The 24,508-nt window shown below is 46.0% G+C and overlaps 1 protein-coding gene across 9 annotated transcripts in view; it reads right to left on the bottom strand.

Annotated features, from left to right (window-relative positions):
• Positions 1–11,478: 11,478 nt before the first annotated feature.
• The window catches only part of tns1a (tensin 1a), an 88,915-nt gene continuing 75,885 nt past the window's right edge, over positions 11,479–24,508 (bottom strand). For 6 of the 9 annotated variants that reach the window (XM_056430839.1, XM_056430843.1, XM_056430840.1 and 3 more), the window contains 14 exons: positions 18,744–18,818; positions 18,465–18,491; positions 18,110–18,191; positions 17,295–17,839; positions 17,116–17,202; positions 16,790–16,918; positions 16,613–16,708; positions 16,451–16,528; positions 16,291–16,362; positions 16,017–16,043; positions 15,528–15,696; positions 14,980–15,048; positions 14,845–14,874; positions 11,479–14,720 (listed from right to left, as the gene is read on the bottom strand). In XM_056430839.1, coding sequence (XP_056286814.1) covers positions 14,591–14,720; positions 14,845–14,874; positions 14,980–15,048; positions 15,528–15,696; positions 16,017–16,043; positions 16,291–16,362; positions 16,451–16,528; positions 16,613–16,708; positions 16,790–16,918; positions 17,116–17,202; positions 17,295–17,839; positions 18,110–18,191; positions 18,465–18,491; positions 18,744–18,818 — 1,616 coding nt within the window. In that variant the 3' untranslated portion in view covers positions 11,479–14,590. The remainder of the gene's footprint in view (positions 14,721–14,844; positions 14,875–14,979; positions 15,049–15,527; positions 15,697–16,016; positions 16,044–16,290; positions 16,363–16,450; positions 16,529–16,612; positions 16,709–16,789; positions 16,919–17,115; positions 17,203–17,294; positions 17,840–18,109; positions 18,192–18,464; positions 18,492–18,743; positions 18,819–24,508) is intronic. The other 3 variants (XM_056430845.1, XM_056430841.1, XM_056430842.1) reach the window with 2 other exon arrangements.

The following is a 24,508-nucleotide window of genomic DNA, read 5'->3' as shown; positions in this document are numbered from 1 at the left end:
GAATTCGCGGTTTCTTCTCGACTGCAGTTGGGCATGCAGAACATCTCCCGAGAAAATATGGATGAATTTGGCAAGACGCGGCTCTCCGAGGAATCGTTTTTTGATTTACTGCCCCGAAGGCTCCGGCCCTTGTTGTGGGCCTGGAGCAGTTTGAACTTGTGGCCTTGCTTTCGCTCTGGCGTGATGGTTAGCTTCTTTGCAAAAGGGTCTTTCCCAGAATAAGTTCCAGTGCGGCTTTCGGGGTCAGAGTGATCCGGAGAAGCTAAACTAAGTCCTCCTGGCTTCGCTCGTGCATCGTGTAAGTCAGAGTGTCTAAGAAGTGCCAGAGAAGCCTTTCCTTCCATTAGCGTCCTCTTTTTAGTCCAACAGATGAGATATGCACACGCACAAAACAATTCAATCATGCGGAGGATGAAAGAGACAAGAGCCGGTGGACGTTCAGCCTCAGTTGAGCTGCAACCCGATAACGTCAGGGACAGATGCATTGGCCCGGATCCTCTTCGGGCTCATCAGAGACAACCGGATCCTCTTGATTCTGTGTCCCATTAGCTTTTCATGTGAGCGCCACAGAGCCGCCGCCTCACATCAAGTGATCACATAATAACTTCCAATGAATGACGAGATGTTCAATTAACGCCAATTAAGATGAGCTCCTGATCCCGAGGGAGCTCGACGGGAATCTTTACAATGTTTTTGCAGTGTGGATGATACCCGTCAATACATTTAATAGTCCTAAGGCAACATTGAATGGGGATGCCAATAAACAATAAAGCTCCTCCCAGCCTCGATCTTTGAACCCAATCACAACCAACCAGAAGCCGATGAATCAGGTTGGTTCTTGTCTCGATTGAACAGTCATTTTTTCGTTCGAAACCGTTGAATCGCTTCTTGAAATGTGCTGACGAGGGAACGCTCGAGCAGTTCACTGCAACCTTCAATCAAGTAGTAAATGTGTCAGGTGGGAAGGCTCATAAAGCTGCACCCCTAATTTAATCGCGTTCGGCTCCAGCGGCATTGTATGGGGGGCACATCCTCCAGCTCGACTCGAGGAAAAGAACATGCCGTGCTGAATGAAGGCCTCTGCCCTGACGTACCCATGCCCACACTTTACTCTTCTCTTTTCTCTCCAAACTCTCTGCTTCTTAGACTTGAATCTGTAAAGTTGTGCAGCGCAGGCGAGTCGCCGGGGAGAGAAAGGTTGGCATCGGATGTTTCTGCAAAACCACGGATTTGAATGTCACAATTGGTCAGAGCAAGTAGCCTCCATTGAAAGTAACGTGGTACGGGACTGTTGCGGGAAATGCGCTCTTTGGCAAAATCAACGTTTATTATACTTTGAGGTTTTTGTTCGGCAAGATAATCTTGACAACGTTTGAGGACTGATTCATGCAGATCGGTGGGCGTGGAAGGGTCAAGCAAACACAGGAGGTCACAGGAGGTCAAAGCAAAAGTCAGTGTTGGCGTAATGTTACGCAAGAAAGTCAGATTTTGGTTAATAGGAGGGCTCAAAACACGGGTAAGTAAGACAGCTACGCACTTTAAGGCGTCAGGCCTTCGTCAGCGTCCTTGCGAGAGGTCAAGGAGACCGGCATGAAAAAAGGGGACAAGAGAGAGAGAGAGAGAAAAAAGAAAAGAAGAGAAGAGGTTTCCGTGAACGTTGCAGATTCCTATCAGAGGTGCTGAGCTCGTCAGGTCCGCATTTTTGGATGCCCAGATATACCGAGAGATTGTCCCCGCCGATGAGACTCGTGGAAATGGGAGCAAACAAAAACAAACAGAAGCTACCTGTCTTTTCTCTCTCTGGTTTTGAGTTATCAGTGTTCCCACCCCCCACCCCCCCCCCTCCCTCCCACCTTCCTGAAATCTGTCAAGTATCAGATACGTGCAGCGCTTCCAAAAAAATCCGCTGGATTGAAGCTCTTTTTCTGCCCGCCAGAGCCGTGTCTCTTTGCAAGACACGCGATACCGTAACAGGAGGGTATTGTGGGGCTCGGGCCCGATTCGGGGATGGGGGGATGGGGGGGGGGTTCTGTTTCGTAGACAGAAACTACACTCGAATGGCGAAGCGAATGAGAGACACACTGTCGTCTTGTGTTTCAGGGGCTCGGTTTCAGCTCGTGACACGATTCAAAGAGAGGAGCCACCTTCATAAGAAACTTGGCGTAGAAGATGTGGAATATTACGCTCCTTTGAAACCCCAAACTCACAAACGAGATAGAACGTGTTAGTTAGCGAACTCTGGAGGCACGTGTAGCTCTTGGTGCGTTTCCACGTGGTTTTTCTTTGTCAGCTTTTCTTTCTTTCGTCGAGCGAGATGAGAAGATCAATACCAGCCGCGGCCTCTTATGAAAAAGTGAATAAGCAGAAGAAAGAAAAGAAGAAGGAGGAAAAAAAAGGACAACCTTTTTTAATCATCGTTTTGCTATATTTATCGAGAAATAAACCACCTCCACATGTTCAATCTTTCTCACATGCGACTTTCGAGGCCTAATTTCTCAACTCTCGCTCCTCCCGCGATCCGTCAAGAGCCGAACGACGACAGGCCGGCGTTCATCTGAAAAGAAAAACAAACGCAGGGCAAACCTTTCACTGAGCTGTCACCGACTCGTCTTAATACCCACTGCAGTCTTGATTTAATGACATGTCATACGTGCGGGGCCTGAGTCACTGTTCTTGGCGGAGACGAGGCTCTAACAATCACACCGGGGGAGTTGACGGAAATGTGTCAGAGCGATGCACCTTTCCTCCCGCGCGCACAGAGACGCTCTTGTTTCTGGCCTCAGCCGGATGTGCGTCGTGTGCCCGCTGACGTTTTTTGGCTATTATTCTTCATAAAAGGTTTCTCCCACTGTGCAGATACAGATGGATTTGTCGCCCTTCGCATTGGAGACATCCTCACCTGGATCCTCCGACGTATTGCATTCAGGCCTGAGCTGTAACATCTGCAGAGAGCTTTTTGTTGTAGGGTATTTGCAAAGCGAGAGTCTTAAAAGCCTTTCTAGGATTACAGCTTCAGACAGTGGCCTTTCTCTGGGATTACGCGGCGCTCTCCTATCAAGCTCAAGACAAGTTAATAAAGCCGCCGACATTAGACGAGGAAGGAGATGTGAAGGCAAGAGGCGTCATTTCAAGATTGTCTCGTCGAAGCTCAATTCGTCAGACTCGTGAGTCGTGACATCTGTGACATTTGAGATTATCGGGATTCATTTTTATTTTCGCATCTCCAGTGTAAACAACTGCAGGAATGTAGTAACTCTGCACTGAATTTGTGGAAATCCTTTCATTTTCTGCACGTAAATGAGATGTCCAAATTCTTTTCCAGATCTCCGCCCGCCACCAGGGGCCTGAACCTTAGTTTTCTCCCCCTCTGCCCGCTGCCTCCATCCAGCTGATCCGACTCCAGCGAGGCAGGCGGGGGAAGCGAAGTTCCCGTCTCCCACCGTGTGTTTGCAAACCGGCATCCTTCCACAGCCAGAAGACAGAACAGGCTGCTATTAATTACGAAGAAATATTATCCTCTTGCGGGAGGTTCGCAGCAACACCAGTATCCAAAGCAAACAGATACGGTGTGCTTGGAAGCTTGGTGCCTTGTACAGCTGCCATACCAAATCCAGGCCCACAGATCCTCTTACAGCAGATCAGAGAGAGGAAGGAGGGGAGGTTTGTTATCATGGCCGCTGCAGCATCCTAATTCCCATTTCATCTTCACTCCGTGACTCAATAAACGTGACCATTTTGCTAACTTTTCACCATCTGCAAGAGAAAAAGTTGTCCGAAAACTAACTCGGGGAGCATCGGAAGAACTTTCGATAAACGCTTTTCCAACCCGCGGCGTGAAAGCAGATGGTTGCGTGGGAGGTTGTGAGTTTTTTTTAGACATGCATAACACCATATCAACCCTGCAAACCATGCAGCGCGCGGAGGAGGAGGAGGAGATAGAGAGGATTGGGTTCATTACACTCAAGATGTTACATTTTGTCGTAAAAAAGCCTTTTCCAAGGCCAGGAACCACCGGGGTGTGACGATAAAACTGGATTATTTCCTCCAGCAGGTGGTTCTAATATCATTTGACTAAAAAACATGTTGCATTTGAGCTTTACTGACAGTAGAAATCATCAAAGGAAGTCAAGCGAGTCACTCTCATTTAGCTAGAAAGAGATTTAGTTACTGACGGCCCTCCAGTTAATTTACAGTTTGAGCCTCTCGAGCGAGGGGCCCCCTCGGCGGCACAAAGACATCGTAAATAGCCATTATTCCCTTTGACATTACCTGCTGACTGGAAGCAGAGGAGATCCTGTGAAGTCAAAGGAAGAACACTCAGTGTCAGAATGATGGATGAGGCTCGGCCGTGTGGTTCTGACGGAGAGGTGACGCCCAGCGGGCTGCTTGAGTGACGGCGGAGCTGCAACACAATTTGTGCGTCCCGGAAGGCTTTTTTCGGGTCGGAGAAACCGACGGCTGAGCCGCAGCGCTGCACATGTTAGAGACGTTGACGGTTCCAGCTCAGCGTACGTTTTAACTTTGAGGCGTTCGGATTTTCGACGGCAGGAAGTTCGAGCCTTACTGCGCAATTACGCAGAACCTTCCTAATCCATTAAACTGCTTAGAACACGTTTGGAAACACTTAATTTTACAGGCCCCATTGTGTTGATTTTTAATGATTTTGTGGAAAAAGACCTACGTAATCTGGAACTGATTATAGGGGAAAACACAGCATCTCATAAATATTAAGTATACACTTTGACAAATGTATGAATATTTGTTGTGTGTTTAGTTGACATGACATGATCTTACCATTTGACTGACTGCTACATAAACCAGTTGCTGTTCACCAAAATAAGTAGATGTCAGGCTCATTTTTGCAGTAATTTTTTTTTTAAATCTTAAAATGTATACATATAAATAATTTTTAAAACACAAAAGTGGCACCTAAATGGCTTTGTTACCATCGCGGCTACAAGAAAGGCTTTCGGAGGTGTGTCTGTGTGTGTGTGGACTGCAAAACTATTATCAACGCCTCCATCATCAGTTTCCCTCTCCAAGAGGCAGAGGGGGAGACGTATCGGCCTGTTGTTGTGTCCAGGCCTGTGATGTTCTGCCTCCCTTCCCCTCACACGATGCTCGCTCCATATGAAGTGTATTTCAGACATTCCTCCGAGAACGGCGGGTTAAAAATACTCTAGCCTACTGGTAACGATTACACACGGTAAATTCATCCCCTCACCGAAACCCGGACGGCACGAAGCTCGACTCTGGATCGTTTCACCCGTGTCTGATTTAGTTGACCTCCTGTTTATAGGAACGCTCTCCCGGTGACCCGTATACCGATTCCCGTATTGAGACCGGAACTGCGCTGTTGACATTGAAAACAACCTTTGCATGCACAAGTGACGTCGCAGAAAACAACTTTAGAACCCGAGCGCAGCCGCGGGCCAGCCGTCACAGCCAAGCCAACATTTGCAATAAACAAAAACAAAAGGCAGACATAATGATCCAAGATCAACAATGGTCCATTAAACGTAAGATGATCAAGGAAGAGAACGGCTCTGACTGGAGCCTGGAGATGAATGAAAGTCCAAAAACTGAGTATTCGTAGTCTGGGATGTGTCTATTAAACATATAGTTTTGATTATTGCTTCTAAAACATTTATACATAAGGATTCCAAGACAGTTGACTCTCTTCTCCACTGTCATGTAGGCTTCCTGGTAGGTGTGAGCGGGTTGCCTTCTCCATGCGTGAAATATTCAAATGACCATTATCAGTTTATTTTGTGACGAGGTTTGAAATCCCAAGAAGATTGCTGCTCCTGAAACATGCTCAGGATAAGAAATACACACTTTAGAAAGATGTATTTCTGCAAACCAAAATGTGTAATTCTATACGATAATCTTTTCTTTTTTTATTGCGAATTACGGATTGAATTTGACTTTCTCGGCTGTCTAGTAATTATGCAAATAAATCAAAGAAGGAAAAATGACTTTCTTGCCAACTGTACATCACAGACGTTGAAACCTGTGACGAAGGCCACAAACACGTTGCGATATTCAGGGCGTCAAAGGTCAAAGGCCAAAAGTTTAAAAAAAGTAGTGACCGATGGAAACAAAGCGGCGACGCTCGATTTTTAAGGACGGAGGCCAAAGGCCGCGAGCTGTTCTCATTCCTCGTCACGTAGGGAAGAAGAAGAAGCGAGTTTCAGCTCAAGAGGGGTGTTTCACAAGAGAGGCGAGACCGCCTCTTAGTTCTCGGCCTTTCTTGTTGCAACTCAGGTGACTCCTGAGTTTCTTCTTCTCACCTTTATTTATCCAGAGATAATTTTTGCTGAGTAGGCACGCATCAGCCGGCTCATAAAGTTTCACACAGTTGAGAGAGCCGCTCAGTGATAAAAAAGTAAAGAAAACCACCGAGAGCTGCTCCTCTGGCGCAGTTGCGGGTTGAGTATGTTGCTCAAGGGTACTTCTGACAGTTAGTGCCGAGACAAGGGTGAATTATGCTTTTTCTCTTCCTCTACCCACATCTTTCCAGGCAGACTGGGGATTAAAAGTGGTCGACGCTGGCAGACACAAGGCTGTGTGTGTGCGTGTGTGTGTGTGTGGGTGGGTTTCCGAGGCCACATTGGAGTTTGTTTGAATGTATCTTCCGGGTATTGACAGGTCTGATGACAAATGCCGATGATTTATCGATTACTTTGCCGGCTGCTGAGATATCTGGCTTTTAAAATCCGTGTCGAAGTAATTAGACGAGTTTAAAGTAACGGGAAAAAATGAAATGGAGACTAATGAAAACGCTGACTCTCTAAAAAAATCGGCGGTTAAAAACACTTTGGCTATTTGGTGTTGATGGATGAAAAGCTGACACGAGAGACCTCCTGCGGAGGGGAGTCACTGCCGGTGTGGCATCACTTTGGTTGTGTGAACGCGTGCAGATGCGTCAAGTGTTGAAAATATACACTTACCTTGAAAGGCTGAAAATTCAACTTGTTGTATGGGAGCGTAATTTATAAGGAGACACCAGACGGCCGAAAGACGATGAGTCCAGATGTGTTCACATGATCTGAGAAAAAAAGGTCTTCAATAGAGGAGGAAAGGAAAAGTTAGCGAAACAGAACAAATCAATTATAAATTTAAAAAAGAGCATGTCCAGTACCAGACTGGACATATACAGTACCAAATAAATCCTGTGAATGCAGAACTCCCTGAACTGTCCTGAAAGAATTCCTGCTATGTTGCACACCGAGAGATTTACACGGTGCATTTTACATATCGAGGAATTTACAGCATCTGTAGGATGCACCGGGGCTTGTGAATGTGCATACTTTTCTGTCTGATTCTTGAAACACATTGATTTTGAAATGGACAAAAACGCAGAATGGTCATCCAAGTTTAGGAGAAATATGCTGTTTTGAGAGTGAAGCGGAGATAAAAAGGAATTTCGCGATGGACACTTTTTGTAGTTTTCTGGCAGCTTCGTCTCTGAATGAATGCGTCGGGGGGTGTAAGTTCCAGCGTGGAGGAGATCGTCTCGATTTGTATTGCTATTGGCAGAATTCATAGACTAAATAAAGGTTGTGTAATGGAATCGGTGCTGCCTTAAAACACGGGAAATAAATGGTGGTGGTCACTGGTCATGTTCATTCATACTGGAAATGATCACTGCATTTTAAAAAGAAACTCAAAAACACTTTAAAAGCAAAGAAATTATGAACTTTGGAAAGACACTGACCGTGTTGCAGCGGTCCAAGATTGAAAAAACACTTTTGTGCGTCTGTATCAAAATGTTGAGTGCACCAAGACAACCTTTGAGGAGAAATCACTCCTGCGGCCCGGAGCACATGTTCACCCTAAAAGGCGCTTTTCAGCCAGATGAGTATTCAAGTTAAAAGTTTTCTTACTTTGGGAAGATTCTGAGAAATAGGATCTCAGATGTGGAGACGAAAAAGGCGCCGTGTAAAAACATGTCACAGGAATAATGCCACCTGAGAAAGAAAAAAAGCATAGGAAAGACATTATGCAGGTAACTCCATACATTATGACTCCTCTCAATTGGCCCGAGGAGCGGCCCCTCCCGAAAGCCTCGAGGCAACTCAAGGGCCACGTCGTAAAAAAAGAAACACTTACACCCCGACATGACTCAAGTTTGGGAGTGTTCGCATTCATCACAGTTTGTGTGTGTGTGTGTGGTCATATAATGTGCTGATTCTGTGTCTGTACGATAAATATAAAGCTGGAGCCAGGAGACAGTTAGCGTAGCTTAGCATAAAGACTGGAAACAGGGGGAAACATTAGCCTGGTGCTGTTCAAAGGCAGCAAACTCGCCCTTCGGCACTTGGAAAGATCTCCGATTGATGAATGATATCTTGTTTATTCTGTCCACGCTGCGGTGTTATGATGGTGCTTTGCTTCGTCTTTATGCTAAGCTCAAATTAAAATCATTGGCCAAACAGGAAATACGGCATGCCTTTGTTCAAGATTCAAACACGTCTCTAAAACCACAAAATGAGTACAACTTCGGCGTATATTTTCGTGGCATAGACCAGAGGAAACATTCTTTCTCCGATCCTGGCGTTGTGAAACCTGCTCGTTTCCGTCCAAATCGAAGTCCACGCTTCACTGCGATGCCTCACAGTCTCCACTCGGCCCCCTTTTCAAAAGGTGCGTTGGATTTTGAAAAAATCCTCACGCGACTGGACGTGCACGTCGGCGCGGCAGATATGAGCGTCGATTGGCGCTCTGATGCGCGATCGTTGTTCCGGAGAGACTTCACATGAGCGTGAAGATCTCAAATGGGGGGGGGGGGGGGGGGAGAGGTGAGACACTCCGAGAGTCCAACGGGGCTTTTGCTCTGCAGCTTTGGCGGGAGCACAGCTGGCCCTCTTTCTGACCAACATGTGGATGTGAGGAGAAGTCCAGCGTAGCGTTTCCAGCCCTCATTAGCCTGCGCTGTTATCCTAAGCAAAGCCTCAGGAGCCGTAAATTGTTCAGGGGTTCGGGGGCGAAATCAAAGCTTCTTCCTGAAAAGACGACCGCAAGCAGGAAGAGCACAAGAACATCACCGATGGGCTTTTAATGGTTCCCTAAAAGATGTCGGGATGTCTCGGAGGCAGTGAAAGGACAACTATGCATTCAGCGCCACTTGAAATAAACACCTGCTGCTGTGCTTCGTGAGCGGCTACAGGAGATTAAAGCCACGGCTGGTGAAAGACAATAACAAGTCCTCTTTGGGAGGTAGAATACACGGAGGAACTGGAGTGCAAACCAAAACAAGCAGGTTGATTTTTTCCATTTGATAAGACTGGGAATTTTTCCCTTATTTGAATATTTACAGTCCAGTGGCAGGGGTCAGGTTTTTCCGAGACAGCCCAGAGTGTTTGAGGAAGGTCATCCTGCGGACTCTGGTTCATGTTTGGGTCATGCGCTTCATAGTGTAGTTTTAACACCGCGAGTCCATTCACATGTATGTATTGCTTCTTTCTAAGCATTGCACGAGTAAATCATTTTGCTATAACTTCATCAACTGCCTTAGAAATTGATTTTTTTTCCCGCCTATGCCAAAAAAGATCTAAGGTAACCGGCATTCGGTTACGACTGAATAGCTGTTTCTGCTCTAGCAACCTTCTCAATTATGTATCCGCATCGTCTTTGTAATGAAACACCAGCTGACACGGAAGAACAATTCAAAGGCGGCCAACTTTCGTGGCCATTTTGCGCCACTGCTACGTTGGCAAGCTAACGGCGGCTAACCGCGCTCGCTCCTGGTTCCCAGATGCCGTCTCCTCACGACCTGCACTTCTGCCTCATGTAGCACCGTCACCGCCCCTACGATCTGTCAGTTTCTATCGAACTCTTCAAAATTGAGGTTTTCGTCACTCATATAAACTGGAGAAAGCGACTTGTGTTTTTAGTTGACCAGGAAAGTGCGGGAAAAAAATGCTCCGTCAGGTGCATTTCAACCTTGATGGATCCCAGGCCGCAAACTGTTGACACGTCATTCTCTCGGCGCATGTTCTTTGGCGTAAAAAAAAAAAAAAGGCCCGCACCAGACGGGACGTCATCACCACCGCCCGGCCCCTCCTCCTTCAAAGACCATTTTAAAAAGCAGCGAGTCATCTGGTCTTGATTTTTTTATTTTATTTAGATGAATTGGACGTTGATCGAACCCCGAAGCCCCCATATCAAAGTTTAAGGCTAACCGCCCTTGCGTCGCTGATCTCACATTCGACCCCCCCCCCCGTGTTTTTATTGCCCCGGCATCTTCTGTTTCGAGGTCGCTGTATTTTCTCTCCCGTTTCATTTCTTTGAAACACGAGACTCATTCCCTGCACAGGGGATTTCTCGTCAAAAGAAGAAAAGAAAAAAACCTTGCTGACAATGGGATTTCCTTGGTCAAAAAAAGGTGTCAATTCAAATCAACTCACAGTGGGCCGTGGTCAGCCGGCTACCTTTACATCTGCCCCGTTTTTTTAAACTGTGAATGTATATGCGGTAGTGTCTATGAACGGAGCCAACAGAGACCCACGGTGAGAGTGCACCTCCCTTACAGCTCATAATGTGGAACAGCGAGGTGCACGGCGACGGCGCGTATATGTCATTTCTCGGCGGGGGGAAGTGTGTCATGCATATTTGGGAGTTTGAACACCGTCTGCAGCCGTGAGAAACCTCACAGACTTCTTGATTATATTTCTTTATTGCCTGTCTCCGTCTCCCATGCCGCCGACTCTCTCGCTGGTCTCGGGCGTGGCGGCGGGGCTCGGGCCTTAAACTTGGAAATCGAACACCGAGCAAACAAACAAGGCTGAGCTACTGCTTGGAGCGCTGCCTTGTTGACTCTGGAGTTCCCCAAGTGGCTCGCCCACAAACACACACCTGTTATCCATTCGTTTGCCCTCGTGTGATCGGTGAGTGTTTTAACATTCTGGTTGTGGGTGAAACTCACTTAGTTATCCATTAACTACGCAATAGATGGACAATAAAAATGTTTTTGATTATTTAGAATTAGATAATTTCCTCCAAAACAAACCAGATTTGTTGCCTGGTGAGACACTTCAAGGCAAAAATCTGTGTTCAGATTATTAAATAAAAAAGCTGCACTTTTTTTTGCCACGTGAACAAAATGGAGCCTGCCTTTCACTTTGAAACGAGCACATTTATTTTAGAGTAATTTGAAAGGATAACACGAGGAGAAGTAAGAATTAAACAGGCAGGAGTTTGACAGTAAAATGAGTCGTCAGGAAGTTGAGGTGAGGAGGGCAGCGGGTGAACTGACGGTCACATGTGCCTTCAATGCAAAGGCCTTTCATTTGAGAAGGAGGTTTGGATTTCGATCAAATGACCAAAACTCTTTGTTTTAATATGACACATTTGACTCGTGATGAACACAGCGTGCCGCTCCTTAAACAAACCTCCCCGAGGTGACCCCTGTTGAACATCGAGGCTGATGTTTGGAGAATCATGAATTCACAAGTCACAAAACACCCACATAGCTTGAATGTAACTGATTTGTATTGCTTTAATGTTTTTTTTTTCCTCCTTAGAAACAGGTAAGCCATGACAATATAATGTAAATGATAAGCGCAAACAAAATCCGAGACCCTTTTGTACATTCATAGTATCGCATTCATACAACAAGTTCCATCTGTACATAGGGGTCACAAATATCTTCTACGGTAACTCTTGACTCAAAGCCAACAGGTGAAATGCAATTTTAGATTTTTAAAAAAATGTATTTTTAAATTTTTTATTCAGAGAACTTTTTCTTTTTCTTCTCAAAATGACTAAAAATGGCACAAAGCGTGTTAGTAGTCGATTTAAGTGCAATGTACCTCTTTGCTCTCAATGAAGCGCCACCATACATTCCTCCATTCGTTAACACTGACCGCTAAAACTGCTCCGATGCGACAATGAAACGAGATAATAACATGTCGGGTGTGTGTGTGTGTGTGTGTGGGGGGGGGGGGGGGGGTAATAAAGAAAATAAGAGAATAAATAAAAATCCGTGAATTTTTTCAAGAAGACTCCCTTTGGCAGTCTGACGGAGCGGCGGCGGCGCGGCGAGACGCGTTGGACTTCATCGACCTGCGGCCATGACACCCACGTGGAATTTATTATTTTAGTACTGTGACTGGAAGTGCTTTGTTTGCACACTTCCAACTGGGAAGGGGGGGAGGGGCGGACCTGTTCTCTCTGGAACAGCCTATGGAGGTGGGCCAATTTTTGGAGCATTGATACGAATCGATAAAAATCTGCAGCTGAATGTAAACCCGAGGGCCCCTTGTGTTAGTTGTACATGACCAATAACACACACACTGGTTGAGCCTTCTTAGAATCTGCTGCTAAAGTCGAGCGAGGTGTGTAAAGGGTGAAACACGAACATTTGAGTAGCGGTTGAACGTAAAAAAGCGACATGCAGCACAACGTTGTTTGAATCTTTGGCAAAATTATAAATGGAACTGTCATGGGTGCATACAGCTGTTTTCATATTGCATTTGAGGGTGGCTTCTGAACTTTTTCGTGCTTCCCTTTTTTTTCTTCTTTTTCTAAAATCGACATGATCTACCGGCTACGACGCATTTGCTTCTGCGAGCGCGTTTCTGCTGCTGAAACGCTCCCGAATGCTTCTGTCCATGCAATCCAGACGCTTCTATCTCATTCATGCCCTTCCTCGTTCTGAGAGATCGCAAAAAATGAAAGAAAGAAAAGTTAAAAATGAACATGACGAGCCGAAAACAAACGTATACATGTACAAAGTAATGTACACCATATATTCAAACACATTTCAAAATCGTCAGACTTTGAAATCATTAGCCAAAATAAGTATATCTTTTTTTTCTCAACCCATTAGGAAATCTTCTAGACTGTACAATATATGTATATGAGTAATCATGAGGGACCAAAGCAACAAAAATAAATACTTTTTCGCTATGTCTCCTTTCAAAGTAGTATATCTATGTACATTTATATCAATTTTCCTTAGCTTATTGTGAATGGTTGAGCGTGTGTTCAACAAGCAGGCATATTGCGCACAGTGTGGAAACTCATTTTTTTCCTTCTTCTTCTTCTACTTCTTTGTCCTAAAAAGGTATCTAAATGTAAATTTTGACGACACTGTGGAAGGAAAAACAAAGACCGGACCGTCCTCGATACAGTGAAAAGGTAACCCTGGCTCAAATGGACCAAACAAAAAGAAAGTAAAAAATATAGCATCTCGCCATCATGTGACTACTTCAACAATGGGTTGTCTACTTCTTTTCAAGACTCTGAGAGGAGTACAAAAAAATGTTGTCTATTTCATGCAGTCTTTGACAAGTCATCCAACCTCAGTTTACTTGTCTAAAGGTTTTTTAAAGTCATTTTTAGCACACAGCATAGAATGTTTTCAGTGATGTTGAATGTTGCTATGAGGGAGGGGTGCAATTTGGGACAACAACATGCATAAAGAACAGTGCATAGGTCCAGGTCATTGGGCCAGTCCCTGGTGATTTCCAGTGTGTTTCAATGGCAGCGTCTCTCAACAGATCCACTACTGCAAGCAGTTGGCGATGAGCAAAGTCAACGTGACGCTGGGGGAGAGGGGTCCAAGCCTGAAGGAGCGGCGCCATCTTGTGGACAAACAGTCTTCCTCTCTCTCCCGTCTTGCCATGCTATGAAGAGCTTGCTGACTTCAGGGAATCCATCCAATAAGCGTTTTTGAGTTTTGAGAGAGAGAGACGGATCAGGCTTGGACCGGGGGTCTTCGGAAGTGATGCAAAGTGTGCATTGACACGAGGTGCGGTGACCGTAGTGTGGCTTTTTTTATGTATTTTTTAAAAAGTCTGGTTTGCTCTGTGCAGTTTCAATCAGTCTTTGTTTCACTGCGGAGCCCTTTCCAACACACAACAGACCCGAAAAATGACCACTAAGGATTTCACAATGACTTTTTTTTTCTTTTTTCGTGGAAGGTAGAAGAACCAAGCTTAAAGATCAATCTAACATGCATAAGGTCTTCAGACTGTTTTGCTAAAAAGCCACCGAGGCCAACTTTTTTCCTGAAGACAAGTTCAAGAAGAAAGCGTATTTCTGTTCTTTTTTTACTCCTTTTTTTTGTTCAACCCTTCATCTTTTGAAAAAAGGAAATAATAATGGCTGAATAGCTACACCTTTCTTGCACTTGTATTGCAACTACCTTTGGTAAATCAATCAACAAAATCGACAACGGAAAACCCTGAAACTTACGAGTCCTTGCGCGTTCCTCGACTGAACTTAGCATTGTTCCTTTAGTCTTTAACTAGTATTTATTCTAGTACAGGTTCCCCTGTTTGTACATTTCCTCCCTTCAATGCCCTCCATGTTTGTCACGTCCACAGTTCCGCATCACACTTCCTTCCGCTCGAGCCACTCTGGATCCACGCCAAATCCCTCAAGTGGAGACTCTTCCAAAAATGTCCAAAGTCAAGACAAACCAGCAAGGCAGAGAGAAAGAGAGAGAGAGAAGAGAAACGGAAACAACAGGAAACAAGAGATAGAAGAAGGACATCATCATCGAGTCCAGGCGGACAAAGACACACCGATGATGAAGGAAGATTTCAAAATGGCCAATGCCATTCGGACGTCGGGGGTTTCACCGCTTCATCATTTTGGACGCAAAGCTGACGATGGCGGAGGCGGGCTGATCTGGGTCCAGCTCGGCAAACAGGTGGCTGACATTGTCTGTTGTGCTTCCTTGTTTCCTCGCCACGAATCCGAAAAGCCTGGTGGGATTTAAAAAAGACAACAACCTGCGGTTAGTATTTGTCTGATATTCCAGCACCACGATAACTATTTTTCTGAGATTTGCATGCAATATATCCATTTCCTCGCAAATTATGAACGTACTTCACTGAGCCGCCTCCTTCTTTGCCCCATCTATTGAAGAAAGGAAAAAAAACACAATGTTATTTTTTATGCGAGACGATCACAAAGTGTTTTTTTTCCGTTATTGACAAACGAACGGGTCTGGAGGAGTCGTACTTTCTGTCCTGGGGATCGATGTCGCAGTAGGTTACCGTGTTGATGGGATAGTGTCGCCTGAAGAAAAGTCTGCAGCAAGAGAAAGGATAAACACACACACACACACACACACACACACACACACATCAGAGTTATTACAGGCACTCGGGATTGAAGCATCTCCCACAGTGTCTTCTTCCGGATTGCAACTCGGGGGCGCCAAAGTAAGTTATTTTTGCACTCTTCCTCTGGGATTTGATGTCTCTATCATCATTTTAATGACGACACACGGTTCCAGGGCTGCCCGTCTTAATACATTTGATTATTTCGTTGATTTGGTCTTCGTCGACCAAGATTTATTTCGTGATCTTATTAAATGCTTTTTCATGCTGAATGACGTATTTCCAAGAAACTTATGAGCGTGTCGCCAGTGAACACAAGATTTAAATGTGTGATTATGTGTGACTCCTTGTGGAGAAAAAAGGTTTTAGCGGACATTTTTTAGCCAATTTCATCTTATTCTAAACTCTTTCGGTCCGAACTCGTGCTTCCCGCAGGCGTCGACTCACTTCCTCTGACTGTCGGTGAGCGTGATGCCCTGCGTGGACACTTTGAAGTGCACCGTGGTCGCGTCCGGCAGAGGGTTGGTGGCCAGCGTCTGACTGATCGCCTTGGCGACGGCCTGAGGCCCCGTGAGGGACTCCATGTCCACGGAGTTGATGTAGAGAACATTGCACGCTAGAGGACAACAACACAGGAAGCGCTGTTCACTAAACAAAAGAGTACAACCATGTGCATGCAGCTCCACGTGAGGAGTGAGGAGTGCTTGGAAAAAGCTGACAATGAAGACCGTTGTGTCGTCACGTTGTTCGTGCGACGCACAACGGGACGCGCTGTGAGTCGCAATTCATTGCGCATGCGCTTCAAAATTCATTTGATGGATCGTTTGACGTTGCCAAGTAAAAATGGGGGATGACTTGATGATGACCGTTGGTTATTGTGAGCGCATGCATCACCGCATTCACATTCGGCGTGCAGAATGCAAAACCAGCATTTACCGTGGGCGTCCTCGGGAACCTTCTGAACTGTAAGGCAAGGGTGACAATGTGTGAGCAAATGAACCGATGCAATGAAAGGCTTGATGTTGAATCCATACAAGTGGGCCACTGATTTGCTTGTTGTCATACTTTTGCATGGAAAGTCGGGTACTCTTGCTCATGCGTGACCATTTCATTCATTTTTGCCGTGATGGAAGCTACATCGGCAGAGTGACACTGTGAGACTCTACAGTGTAACAAAACACGTGCACAGGTGGATTACAGTGGCGCTTACCTGCTCCTTGCTTCAGAAGTTCAGCCAGTGGATCAGTAGGCGTGGCGAGCTCCAGCGCCTCTTCATTTGGGTCTGTGGGTGACGAATAGGAATGGAGTTGTCAGAAAACGACTTGGCGGCCCCGTAAACATTCGTCCATAGATGAGAGGTTGACGCTAACCTTTGGCGGGGATCATCAGCTTACAGGGCAGAGCCAGCGGAGTCATGGAGTGTTGGTACACCAGAGCGGAAAGACAACCTACAGACACAAAAGAATCTCTCGGTTCAACTCGATCACTCCGGTATCAAATGCTGACTTTCGAGCCAGAGGCAGTAAACTCACCAAAGTAGGGTTCATTGGGGCAACCCTTCAGACGGACGCCTTTGGGGCTCGTCTCGATCAGGAAGTGTCTCACCAGCTCATTACTCATTTCACCAACTGGAAAAGGTTAAGAAGATCAGTTCTTCCCTCACAAATCTGATATTCTGTTTCATATTAAAAGTGCTGTTTGTTTTTAACCTTTTTTGTTCTGTTGGCTGGTCGGTGGCGGGCAGGCCACCTTCATGGCCAGACCGTAGGCTCCTCTGAAGGAGTGGCTGTCCCTGATGACGAACGCCCCCGGCTCCCTGTCCTTCAACACGGTGATGGCTGAGTGAAGGAGTGACAAGGGGGAGGAGAAAAGAGGAAGAAGAAACAGGATGATGAGAAAGGGAAATGACCGGAGGGCAACCAAAATGTGGATGACACAATGGGAAGTGCAAAAAAAAGATGAAAGCATTTAATCTCTTTTCCAAGACGATGAATACACTCAGAGCGCCGGTTTGTTTGATGTCTCCGACTCTCACCCTGCTCTCTGGTGATGTCTGGCTTGTACCAGAACTTGGAGGTGTCCTGGACGAACTTGACGTTCATCTTAATGTCTGGATAACCATCTGTTTGGACCAAAGAGACAAGGACGAGATGAGCTGGAGGGGACACAGACATTCTGAGAGGCGAACCGCCATGTCATGCGTCTTTGTATCACCGTATATGGACTTTGAGACGTCTGGGAGCGCGTGTGCGCCGGAGAGGTTCGGTGTGCTGCCGCCACTGGCCGGCAGCAGGTTCTTGTTGTCCGTCCTCTCCGCGTCTCCGCTGGACATGTGCCGCTTCTCCGGCAGCTGTGGTGAGACGGGGAAGGCGGGCTCGGAGGGCGTCGGGGCGCTCCCCTGGCGGGAAGCAGCCCCCAGCTCGTCGGGCGTGCCGTGGCCGCTCGATGGCGAGCGCTGCCCCATCAGGGGGCTGGGGGGCACGCCGGCAACTGCTGCCGTTTTAGGGCTTCGGCCAATCAGAGGGCTGGAAGGGAAGCCGGCTGGAGGAGGGTGTCTGGCCTGTAAGGGGCTGGCTTGACCCAAGCGTCTCTGCAGGGCGGGGCTCGGCGGCGTGTTGGTGGCCACCGTGCGGTGGAGGGTGTTGGGGCTGCCGGGGACGGTGTGGACGCCCATGATGTTGACCTGGGAGCCCTCGGGGGAGGTGGGTCTGTACGGGTAGGAGGGGACGGGACTGTGCGGCGAAGAACCAATCCTCCTTCTACACCCAAAAGAAGACATCATTATTATGTTTTTGTATTATTCGGGGTTGCCACCTTAACTGTCATTTACTACGGCATCACAATATACATGAAATATCCAAGAGCCACTTCTGTCTTTGATCTGTGATGAAGCTCATTTGCTCATAAAGAAATATTGACATGCAGGTTGACTATTTATTAGTGTTCTAGTGTTTTTTCTGCTAATGCTATTAAAATTAGATTCCAAACTGATATATTTCAATAATTGGACTTTTCTGTTCCCCACTCACCCATCAGTGCTGTGGACGGGACTGCTGGAGGAGAAAGGAACGTTGAATGGTTGTGCTCTGCAGTCCCCAAAACTGAGATTATCTGAATATCACAAAGCATCACAGAAACAAACATCGTCAGTCTCAACTATGTGTGTATTTGAATCTTTTTTTAATCCAGAACCAAATGAGATGCAGTCGTCTGACGTCGGACCCAAACATAAAGTTGCGCAGTCGGGACAGAAAAAGGAAATTATTCAAGGAAAAGGAAAACGTTTAGTTGCAGTGAAACACATAATTGTTACAAAACAACAACAAATAAAATGGGCCGAAGACAGGAGACGCTGACAGTTTATTGCCACAGAAAATTCCTTACCTTGCTCTCCGTCGTTAGAATCAGAGTCTGACAGCAGGAAGAGATAGAAAGCCAGAGAGGATGATAGAGATGTGTGGAAGAGGAGGAGACAAGGAGGAAACGTTTGAGCGCAAAGCAACACTGGGCTTGTGTTAGCCGTTAGTGGAAGCATTTCCAGAGGTTATGACGCTTCTAAATATGATCTATTTGACCTTTTGATCCTCTCAAGTAGCTTCAATGTTGGAATAATCAAAAGAATCGGACATTTACTCAAATAGAGATGAATACTTGATAACTGACCTGATCCGCCCTGGTGATGAGGCTTCAGTCCCAGAGCTGACAGAGGAGTCTTGGTCAAACCCGGAGGAGAGCGAGCTGCAGGGGGGAAAGAAATATAACTATTAAACATAACCACCAGCGAGGACAATGAGATATGAACTGCACATATATAGCAGCCATGCAAGGATGTCAAACAACCAATGAAAGGCATGGAAAGACACAATTCTTCACTTTGGCATCGATACATTGAGACATTAAAATGCATCAGATGGAGGATGGTAGAATTAAAATGCATATCAAGCACGAAGGTGTGCTTACTTCCACCGGGGGAATTCGCTCAATTCAAATGTTTACAATAAAAGACGAAGAGAAGAATACATTCTCTCATCTATTGCACAAAAGATAATAAAAAAAATAGAAAGGTGTAAGGTCAGAGGAACCTGGATATAGATGTCGAACTCTGCAAAAACTAAAATAATCTTTCCCCACAGATATAAACACCACAAAATGATAAGTGCTTGATGAAGGAAAACATATTTAAAGTTAAAGTACAGAATCTGTTCATGTTCTAATAATCGGTCAGATATCACCTATAAATTCCAAATAATGGATTTCTCTCATATTTTTATTTGTGGAAAAAAAATAAAAGGGGTTTATGAAATATATTGAGACAACTGAGCATCACGATATTGTGTTTTGCGATACTGCCTTCTCAAAAATCCTGTATTGATTTGTAATGTATAGTTTACATGCAGAGTCCGTGGCTCAGATTGCACAACATATCACGAGTATTTAGTCACGAGAAGATTAATAGCATGCTGCGACCCAAACGGGGATCACATCCGTGTTGGATTATGAACGACATGAGTCAACAACACAGTTGAAATGGGGTCATAAAGAGTTGTTTCCAAAACAGATCTCGTCAGTTAGGAACCTGAACACGCGGATACATTTTGCGATGGAAGCAATATGGTATCCTTTTGTAGACAAGATCCTTTATATATTCCAGGTAAATGGACATCCAGCGTTTTTGGAAATCAACTCCTTGTTTTTTAAATTATTAATCCTCCAAAAAAAAATTCAAGATTATAAGCATGACCGGGATTGATCACTTGGTGGCATGGAGAGGGGTGAGGGGGGTAGAGATGAAGGTTTGTGCCACAGAGCGGATTCTTACTGCAACAGCCGTGTGCGTTCAGGGCCGCGACCGCAGGAGAGGAGGCGGGGCTTGTTTTCCAACCCTCCCGCCTACACTCCCTGTCAATCAACGCGGTTGATCATGGTGGTTGGTGCCTGGAAATCTAATAAGTTACGTCTCACGGGGTTTGGTCAAAGGATGTAATGTTTTAGATTTGGTCTCTCCTTTCACTGTTTCTGAACATTAGAATTTTAAAAATAAGGTTTTAAATAAACAGACGAGAAGAATCAAAGCAAGTATTTCATGTTCCTTCAAGGTCACTACTCTCTTCTCTAAATTTGCCTGTAAGGAAAACACTACTTTTCCTCTTATTCAAAAACAAAATTTGCACACGCCTGCTTGTTGTTGTGATTTAATGACGAGTCATGAAACACTTTATCCATCCATCCATTTTCATCCTTTTAATCCGGGTCGGGTCATGGAGGCAGCAGACCCAGCAGGCCGAGCCGGACTTCCCTCTCACCCGCAACGCTTTACGTCTACATTTGAGAAATTCACTCATGTAACCACGACGACTGACTAGAAGTGACCTTTCTAGTCGACCTTGGCCATGAGAGAAGCGGAGGCGGCCGCCCTATGCAAAACACAAAGGCTTCCAGACTGCAGCTTATGTGTCCTCGACGGCGCTTTGCGTCTTCATTGCGCTGCAGGACTCCCTCCCTCCATCTTCTAACACAAAGACAGCAATGGAGCAAACCTTCGCCCGAGTCCTGCTCCTCCTCAGCGTGTCTGCAGCTTTTGCCAAGTACGTCCACATCCCGGAGAAGAAGGACTGGTACGATGCTCAGGAGTACTGTCGGCAGGTTCACACCGACCTGGCTCCCGTCAGTAATACATATGACACAGAGCGTCTTAAACTGCTGACCGGCGACACCGATGAGTTCATTTTGATCGGACTGCAAAGGAATTTATCAAACAGAGATGAATGGACGTGGTCAGGAGGAGGAAAGGTATCCACATTTTTCTGGGAAGAGGGTCAGCCCAATCACAGAGGAACTCAAAACCACGGCGCAATCCGTCACTATGTGTGGCATGATGTAGGAGCAACGTACAGGGAAAGAACCTTCTTCTGCTACAGAGCGGTCGTGGTGAGGGAGAGAAAGACTTGGGAGGAAGCCTTGGAGTACTGCAGGGAGCATCACCACGACCTGGCCAGCGTGGCCTCGGACACCGAGATGTTGCTCATGCAGAAAGAGTTGAACGAAAACGAGACCACGGCACACGTCTGGATCGGTTTGCGTTTCTTTCCCGGAGGCTGGCTGTGGGTGGACGGGCAGCCGCTGGCTTACGAGGCCTGGGGAGGGGAGGGGAAGGCCGAGTGCCCGGAGGTCAAGCGGAGGTGTGCGGCCCTTCAGGTTACGGGAGGGACATCCAATGGTGCCAGAAAGGAGACATTAAGGCATCAGGTTTATGGATCAGGACTTGTTGCACAAAACCTGCTCGGTATCCCAGGGGTAAGAGTTGCGACTGCAGATGTTAAAGTAAAGGACTGGGAGGCTTATGACTGTGTGGAGAGACTCCATTTCATCTGCTACTGAGAGTTCAACTGGTGACATATGTTTCTACCGTTACTGTCCTCACTCATTGGTTTTAGCTACACTGGGACTGCGATTTTGACTGTTTATGTGAAGTAGTTACATATTTACTTGGTTTATAGTAGTTTGTTTGCACTTTTTGGTGGGGACTTTTGTTTGGGGGCTTTATTACATCATTTTGTTTCTATGTTAAAAACTTGTGTAACCAAATTAAGGGTTTGATTAAAAAAAATGTAATAAAAAGTTCAAATCAAATGAAAAATATAAAAACATGTCTCATGTGATTCTTTCTTTGGGGAGGGGGGGTAGAGATGAAGGTTTGTGCCACAGAGCGGATTCTTACTGCAACAGCCGTGTGCGTTCAGTTGCCGCGACCACAGGAGAGGAGGCGGGGCTTGTTTAACAACATCACCGCCTACACTCCCTGCCAATCAACGCGGTTGATCACGGTGGTTGGTGACTGGAAATCTAATAAATAACGTCTCACGGGGTTTGGTGAAATGATGTAATGTAATGTATTTCACTTTTTCTGAACTTCAAAATTTCAAAAATAAGGTTTTCAATTAACAGAAGGTAAAGGAGATGAAATAGAAGAGACAAGAAGAATCAAAGCAAGGAGTTTATGTTCTCACGGGGTTTGGTCAAAGGATGTAATGTTTTAGATTTGGTCTCTCCTTTCACTGTTTCTGAACATTAGAATTTTAAAAATAAGGTTTTAAATAAACAGACGAGAAGAATCAAAGCAAGTATTTCATGTTCCTTCAAGGTCACTACTCTCTTCTCTAAATTTGCCTGTAAGGAAAACACTACTTTTCCTCTTATTCAAAAACAAAATGTGCACACGCCTGCTTGGTGTTGTGATTTATTGACGAGTCATGAAACACTTTATCCATCCATCCATTTTCATCCTTTTAATCCGGGGTCGGGTCATGGAGGCAGCAGACCCAGCCGGACTTCCCTCTCACCCGCAACGCTTTACGTCTACATTTGAGAAATTCACTCATGTAACCACGACAACTGATTAGAAGTGACCTTTCTAGTCGACCTCGGCCATGAGAGAAGCGGAGGCGGCCGCCCTATGCAAAACACAAAGGCTTCCAGAATGCAGCTTATGTGTCCTCGACGGCGCTTTGCGTCTTCATTGCGCTGCAGGACTCCCTCCCTCCATCTTCTAACACAAAGACAGCAATGGAGCAAACCTTCGCCCGAGTCCTGCTCCTCCTCAGCGTGTCTGCAGCTTTTGCCAAGTACGTCCACATCCCGGAGAAGAAGGACTGGTACGAGGCTCAGGAGTACTGTCGGCGGGTTCACACCGACCTGGCTCCCGTCAGTAATACATATGACACAGAGCGTCTTAAACTGCTGACCGGCGACACCGATGAGTCAATGTGGATCGGACTGCAAAGGAATTTAACAAACAGAGATGAATGGACGTGGTCAGGAGGAGCAGGCACGTGCACAGATGGAGCCCTAGTGGTGCTCAAGCACCAGCCCTTTTGCCCTGGATGAGAAAAGTGCCCTTTTTGCTGGAGACCACTTTTTTCATTCATCAGTATTTAAGAATAAAAGTTACTCTTTCTGTCATCAAGTCCCCTCAAATGGGTTTTAATATCCGACGGGGCATTTATTTGAGTTCTTGTGAGAATTTCGCCCGGACATGCTCCGCGACGCTCACAAGCTCCCCCCTCTTCCCCCCGCCGCGCCCCTCCCTCCTCCTCTACTTCCTCCTCCGAGCAGTGCTCCTCGGGCCACGAAACGGGTGCACCTCCTTCTCCTCTGATCCGCAGCACCAGACAAACACAGGACTCTCAAGTTTTGAAGACGGGCAAGAGTGACATATCCATCAACGCCGCCGCCCCCCCCCCCCCCCCCCGCAGAACGAAACTTTCGGATATCAGTCGCGCGCAATTCCAGGATGCTTTATTTTCATTGGTTGCTGGATTAAATCTTACCCAGATACAACAGATATGTTTTTTTCTGATTGGCTATTGTGTAGCCCATTTCTTTTTTTTGGATCGGCTGATAAGCGGCACCCCACAGCAGAACTCCTGGGGAGCGCTTGATTTCAAAGCCTTGTCCAGCTGTTTACTGACGTAAGTTATGTTTAGAGAATAGAAAGAGGGAGAGAGAAATGAGAGAGAGAGAATTCTTATTCCGTTCTATTTAACAGGGGCTAGTCTAGGATTTGCGTGGCCGGACTGAAAAAAAAATCATAAGGCCTCTCTTGTTCAGAGGTCCGGGCCAAATGTGGAGGCGGGTCGTATCGGGCCCGCGGGCCTTAGTTTGAGGACCACTGCTCTTGGCTGTTGTCTATCAATATCGCTCATTTTGAAAATGACGTAAGAGGGCAATACGGATCCGTATCAGACCAGCGAGGAGGGCAATACGTGGCTGGCATGACGACCCATTAGCCAATCCGAACGATTGTACTGTTGTTGCTTTATAATAATTCATCTTTATTCATTAAGAAAATGTAAGCTAGTGGTCTGATGCTGCAGGTCAAGGACAGCATCATCAGTGTAATGCTGCTTATGCTTAAACTCTGGCAGAATTTATTTTTGGCATTGGGTGCCCTTTTTTTTTGGTTTGAGCACCTGCCCCCCAAAATGTCTGTGCACGTGCCTGAGGAGGAGGAAAGGTATCCACATTTTTCTGGGAAGAGGGTGTAAAGAATATATATTATAGCTTAGCATAGCCTAGTAGTGTATTGTGCATAAATGTTATGTGTAAAGTGGAAAAACACTGGACGAGAGTTAGAAACATCAGCAGGGCATTCCGGCGCCTGAACTGATCAAAGAAGATAACAGTGACACACGAAAGAACTTTATGCACCAACGCTCACCCTAGATTTGAATAGAACAAAGCAACACTCATGAACAGGAGAGCCACAGAGACAACTACTGAGTGCAGATAAGATAAGGAAAGGTCCAGCTTTGACAATTAATATCCGGATTCAACCACAGCCCTCTCACACACACACACACACACACACACACACACACACACACACACACACACACACACACACACACACACACACACACACACACACA

This window comes from Pseudoliparis swirei, chromosome 14 (assembly GCF_029220125.1).
Source record: "Pseudoliparis swirei isolate HS2019 ecotype Mariana Trench chromosome 14, NWPU_hadal_v1, whole genome shotgun sequence".
NCBI classification, from domain to species: Eukaryota; Metazoa; Chordata; class Actinopteri; order Perciformes; family Liparidae; genus Pseudoliparis; species Pseudoliparis swirei.
Note: the sequence above shows the minus strand (reverse complement) of the source record. Positions and strands in the feature narration are given on the sequence as shown.